Consider the following 5,864-nt stretch of genomic DNA (forward strand, 5'->3'; position numbering starts at 1 on the left):
GTATGATATCACTTATATGTGGAATCTAAAAAAATGATCCAAATGAACTTATTTACAAAACAGAAATAGACTCACAGACATAGAAAACAAACTTACAGTTACCAAAAGGGAAAGGAGGTGGGGATAAATTAGAAGTTTGGGATTAACATATACACATTACTATATATAAAATAAACAAAAAGGACCTACTATATACCACAGGGAACTATATTCAATATTTTGTAATAACCTATAATGGAAAAAAATCTGAAAGAAAAAAGTATAACTGAATCACTTTGCTGTATACCTGAAACATTATAAATCAATCATACCTCAATAAATAAACTAAAACAAACTTTAGTATTTTGTTTTAACTATCAGTATAAACATTTTTTTCAGCTTTACACTTATTAGCCTCTTAATTTCAATATATATATGTCTACATATCTATATATATCTATGTGTGTCTATTTACAACTTTAGCCATTAGGTAATTTTTTGTAACTTTGGTCTGATTACAAGGTGAGGTCCTAATCACAAGACAATGTGATAAGAGCAGAAGGTAGGGCTAAGACCTTACAAAATAACATTTGATGCTTGAACCGCAAGAGTTTGAACTCTTAGGGTCCACTTATACTTGGATATTTTTTCAGTAGTAAATACTACAGTACCGTACGATCTGAGATGGGTTGAATCTGAGACTCGCAACTGCAGGTATGGAGGGCCAGCTATAAGTAATATGCGGATTTTTAACTGCATGGTGGGTGGGTACCCCTAACACCTGTGTTGTTCAAGGGTTAACTGTAGTCTGATTCTTGTTCATTTCTGCTAATAATGAGTTCAAAAATGCTTGATTTTGATCAGAAATTTGAAAATGATGACAACTAGAATTTCCAAGCATATCTTAAACCACATAAAAATTACCAGTGACAAAGATAGTAGGCTTATATTAAATAGTGTTAATTTTGAAGACATTTCAAACTTCCATGAAGGATAACCTTACAAGTGAAGTGTTCAATGTAGAAATCAGTACAAATTTTGGTTAGCTTGTTCAGAAACAAAATATTCTAAGAATGTTCTGAATATTATTTTCAATATTAAAGTGAAGATAATTTTTATAGTTGTTTGAGGTGCCGTAATATGTCTACTGATACTCCCAGCTGTTTTACCAAACTGGCTGTCTGTTCTAAAATCCAAGTGAGGCTTGGGTTTTCGGAATGTGCACGCTCCTGTGTTCTACAATATTTTAAAGATGAACAATCTACCCCACTAAGATTCTTGCTACAGTTTTTGTTAAACTCAGCATTATTTTCATAGAATCTTTCATCTTTAGCTTCATCAATCTTTTCCTCAGCTGGAGCTATATGACAAAGGTCCATATCCTGAATGGAGTCCAATAAATCTACAACATGGGGCTGTGGAGTGATTGATTTCAGATGTCTGAGCACATACTCTTCACACTGGCCAACTGCATCCAGAAGATTATTTATTTTACTGATCAAAGCCGAACTATTATCATGAAGGTGACACCAGGAGAGCAAAGCACTGAACAAAAATATAAGCAAGAGTTAAATAGAAAAAAAATTAAACAAAGGCTTTTAGAATTTTTGATGCTAAGGCTTACATGTTTCTTTTCCAGATAACACCATGCAAAAATTATTAATAACAGTAATGCAAGTCAAAATCAGGAAAGTAATGATGGTAAAACAGGATTAAAAATATAAGGACAGTATCTTTCAATAGGAATTAAACAATTGGACTTAATCATATAAACTGTTTATAATTCATAACCCCTCCTTCACAGCTCTACATCCACTCTTCCTGATTTTAGATTTTTTTCCCCTTATGACTGTGTAGCTTCTGTTGAAGAAGGATACAACTAACAGAAAGATCTGAAAAATTAGTTTCTCCTTTAAGGACATCAACCACCTTTTAAACTAGTGACTCTCAATCTTGGATGCACATTAGAATCACCTGGGAAACTTTTAAACTTATCAAGACTCAGGTCACACCTGAGACCAATTAAATCAGAATCTCTGGGGGTATTACTTTTTTAAAGCTTCCCAGCTGTAACAAGCTGCAACCAAGGTTGAAAACCACTGTTCTAACCACATAGCTACTTGCCATCAAAACCGAAGGTTAGGGGGGAAAAAAAAGTTTTGAGACAACTTCACCTTTCCAACTTTGTTACAGAGTAGACACTTTGCTGAGCTAACTAACAATTTTATTGAAGAAGGTTAGATTTCTTTTAGTCCTAATAATTATTTTTCTTTAATTTTTTAGTATAGACAGTTTTATTTTTTGACATTTCAGATCATTCACGTCATGAAATAATGGTTGTTATGAAAAGTAATGATGTTTTAAAAAATGTGTAAGATTTAGCAGTAAGCTTTCTAAGCTTATAAAAGATTAACTTGATGTGACGATAAACATGTGATCATTTTCCTACTTTAGTATAGTATAAATGCTGATTCCCGATAGCTGAATTTTAGAAAACCTCAATGTAATGAATTTTTCCTTTGTTTTGACAACTTTTGTTTTATACCTTTTAAAAATCAATGATTCCTTGAAGCAGTTTGTTTTTCTCGATAGAGGGCAGTTGAAAAGGTATAAAGCATCAAAGAGGACAAGCCTGCCATGCTCCTAGCTCCATGTGCCATTTGATCACTTGGTTCTGATACATGCCATTATTGCTATGGAATCTTGACAGGTGTTCAAAATTTAGGACTAAAGTAAATGGAATCATTTTTCTGTTACCAGCTATAATTTTCATCATGTACTCCTAGTCTAGACGTCTATTTTATTGTGTTCTGCTACATGTGGAAGACTAAAAGCTTTATTCAAAACCTGAAGTTCTTTTTAATTACTTTGAGATACAGATTGGTGGTAGTTCAGGTAGCAAAAAATAGACACTTCCTATCATTTCTTTGCAGTAAAAGACAACACCTGGCTCACATATTAAAGTGGATGAACTTTTGACTTTTTGAAGGCGATTTTATTCTATGCTCTGCAGCACTCTTGTGGATTTAACAATAGGAAAAGCACTTCACTTTAAACGCTTTATTTTTACATACTACTTTAATAAAAATCCTCCAGTAGTACTGAGGTTAAAATAATTCAGCATTTAAGCTTTAAAAATTACCTCAATGTTCCTCTGAGTTGTCCATAGTTCATAATGACTTCTGCACCTTCCTTATAACCTTGATTGAAACCTTGTTGAAGAGTAACTGCTTTGCCAGCTTCTATTCCATCTCTATAGCCTTCCTAAAAATAAGAAAGTAATGAAGAATTACAGTTGTAACTAACACCAAGTAAACCACTGTAGGTTTTTCTAGAAAGTCATAGAACCAATTTTGAAGACTGATGAAACAGGCCTCTACTGGGTTATTTAACAACACGGTTCTAGAACATATGGCATAACCACACAACCAAAGCAGACTACGCTTCTCATAAAAGTTTATTATTGGTTTATCCCATTTTTGAAGTCTAGACTTATTGGGCACATTTAAAAAATTTTTTTATTTATTTTTGGCTGCGTTGAGTCTTCGTTGCTGCGCGCGGGCTTTCTCTAGTTGCGGTGCGCAGGCTTCTCACTGCGGTGGCTTCTCTCGTTGCGGAGCACGGGCTCTAGGCTCGCGGGCTTCAGTAGTTGTGGCTCGCGGGCTTGGTTGCTCCGCAGCGTGTGGGATCTTCCCGGGACCAGGGACGGAACCCGTGTCCCCTGCGTTGACAGGCGGATTCTCAACCACTGCGTTGGGCACATTTTAAAATACTGACTCTATACAGTTTTACAAAACGCTGTGTTAGCAGTAGCTCCACAGAGAGGAAACATGGGGAATTACGTGTTTGATCCCCTTAGCAACTGGACTGGCGTGGGTGGGTGACGCAGGGCAGTAAGGTCTTGGAACGGAAGTAGGAAAAGAGGAAACTGGTTTAGCAAAAGGACCATGAGAGGTCTGGTTTGAGAAATTTTGCTTGATACCTAAATTCAAGTAAAATGCAAATCCTCTGTGGGCAGGGATTTTTTTGTCTGGCCCCAGCACTCAAAAGATGCTCGGTACTGACTGGCCTCGCCTCAGCCTTATGTAAAGCATTTCTGACACTGACAACATGGTTGTTATGCTAAACAAGTACTATTTTACTGAAGCATTAAACAAGCGCAGTTTTAGTGGCAACTTAATGGCTGCCAAGGATACTAGCTGGAATGGACCTCACCCTTCCGTCCTCCCCCTGAACTAGGCGCTGAAGGCTCCACCTGGAAACTGGGGGTGTGGTATAAAGCCGAGGCTCAACAGTGAGACAACTGCGAGATGGATAACTGACACCCGACAAATTAAAAAAACAAAACCCAACATGAATACTCCCTTACCTAGCCATCAGGATTCCACGTTAGCTTTGTCTTACTGCCCTTCGACAACATTCTTTTTTTTTTTTTTCCGGTACGCGGGCCTCTCACCGCTGTGGCCTCTCCCATTGCGGAGCACAGGCTCCGGACGCGCAGGCTCAGCGGCCATGGCTCACGGGCCCAGCCGCTCCACGGCATGTGGGATCTTCCCGGACCGGGGCACGAACCTGTGTCCCCTGCATCGGCAGGCGGACTCTCAACCACTGCGCCACCAGGGAAGCCCTCGACAACATTCTTAAGTGCACTTTTTCCAGCTGTCCTGATTACCACCACTCCTAACTTTAGGCTCCCGAGCTCTTCAATCAACCCATGTCAAGTGCGTACATGTCCTCTGACAGCCATAACTAGACACACACAGTCAGTGTATACGTTTCTCCCCCATCCCCTTCCCTCTGGTCCTCATCAAACTCAAATCTCTTCAAAGCCTAAGACAAAGTTTATTTTGTTCGCCGCCCCCCCAGTGTCCAACGCGCCCCGTGGGCGCTCTAGGAACGCGTCCTGTGGTGTCGCGCGCTTTCAAGTAACCCATTGGGAAACCCTAGCAGGACGCGGGCAGGACTGCATAATAAGGGGGTAGGGAGGGCAGCGCCGGGTCCGGCCCGGACCACTCGGCCCTCTCCTCTCGGGTCCCCGCCTCTTCACAACGTCGTGCGCCTCTCCTCACAACCCGGTACAGCAAGGGACGCCCACCCCCTCCACGCAGCTTTACTTTGACTCGTCTCTGCATGTGGCTCCGCCATTCCCGCTGCACCAGGACCGACTCGTCAGCTTCCTCGTCAAAAACGTCCCTCTCCTCTCCAGGACCCTGGACCAAAGAAGCAGCTCGTAACCACGACATCACTGAGGAAACCTCAGAAGCGCCGGCGCCGGAAATGCCGGCAATTCCTTCCGGTCCGCGGGGCGGGGCGGAGACTGAGGAGGGTGGGTTGCCTCGCGGGATGGCTGCGCGTGCGCGTTGAAGTGCGCGTGGGTGTGCGCGGTGTTTCGATGTTGGGAGGACGTCCCGGGAGGATTTTGAATCCCGGTAGGGTCTTGCCTCCCGCCCGAACCTTTTTGCTACCTGGTGTTGTGGCAGCTCCCTCACTTGACTCGAAGTGTGGGCGTGCACTTATTGTGGGCGAGGCAGATTCCTCCCAAGTGGGGCTTGTCCGGCCTTGACCTCTGCAGAAGGCGGTGCCTACCCTCAGTGAAACCCTGTCCCTTCCCACCAAGGGCTCTACAGGGGTCGGGTTTTGGAGACGGGCGCATTGGCAAAACCTTTGAAGGTAGTTCTTTTGAGGGATTCTGTCTTAAAATCCCCCTCAGGGCTTCTCTGGTGGTGCAGTGGTTAAGAATCCGCCTGCCAATGCAGGGGACACCGGCTCGAGACCTGGTCTGGGAAGATCCCACATGCCTCAGCGCAATTAAGCCCACGTGTCACAACTACTGAGCCTGCGCTCTAGAGCCCATGAGCCACAACTACTGAGCCTGTGCGCCGCAA

At 42.2% G+C, this 5,864-nt stretch overlaps 1 protein-coding gene across 1 annotated transcript; it reads right to left on the minus strand.

Annotated features, from left to right (window-relative positions):
* Positions 1 to 722: 722 nt before the first annotated feature.
* YAE1 (YAE1 maturation factor of ABCE1) lies at positions 723 to 5,278 on the minus strand. The gene is made up of 3 exons (XM_029234428.1): positions 5,094 to 5,278; positions 3,122 to 3,243; positions 723 to 1,524 (listed from the first exon to the last, which is right to left on the minus strand). Exons 1-3 carry the CDS (start codon positions 5,220 to 5,222, stop codon positions 1,095 to 1,097), a joined length of 681 nt encoding a protein of 226 aa, XP_029090261.1. The 5' UTR covers positions 5,223 to 5,278; the 3' UTR covers positions 723 to 1,094.
* Between the last annotated feature and the right edge of the window lie 586 nt (positions 5,279 to 5,864).

This window comes from Monodon monoceros, unplaced genomic scaffold (genome assembly GCF_005190385.1).
Source record: "Monodon monoceros isolate NGI ecotype Baffin Bay Population unplaced genomic scaffold, NGI_Narwhal_1 Super_Scaffold_2, whole genome shotgun sequence".
In the NCBI taxonomy this organism is placed as follows: domain Eukaryota; kingdom Metazoa; phylum Chordata; class Mammalia; order Artiodactyla; family Monodontidae; genus Monodon; species Monodon monoceros.

Excerpts from the sequence above, each read along its gene's own strand:
- YAE1 (XM_029234428.1), bottom strand. The coding sequence starts at position 5,222 with ATGTCGTGGTTACGAGCTGCTTCTTTGGTCCAGGGTCCTGGAGAGGAG. Across the intron at positions 3,244-5,093 it reads ACATGCAGAGACGAGTCAAA|GAAGGCTATAGAGATGGAAT; the intron begins GTAAAGCTGCGT and ends TCTTATTTTTAG. Across the intron at positions 1,525-3,121 it reads CAACTCAGAGGAACATTGAG|TGCTTTGCTCTCCTGGTGTC; the intron begins GTAATTTTTAAA and ends ATTTTTGTTCAG.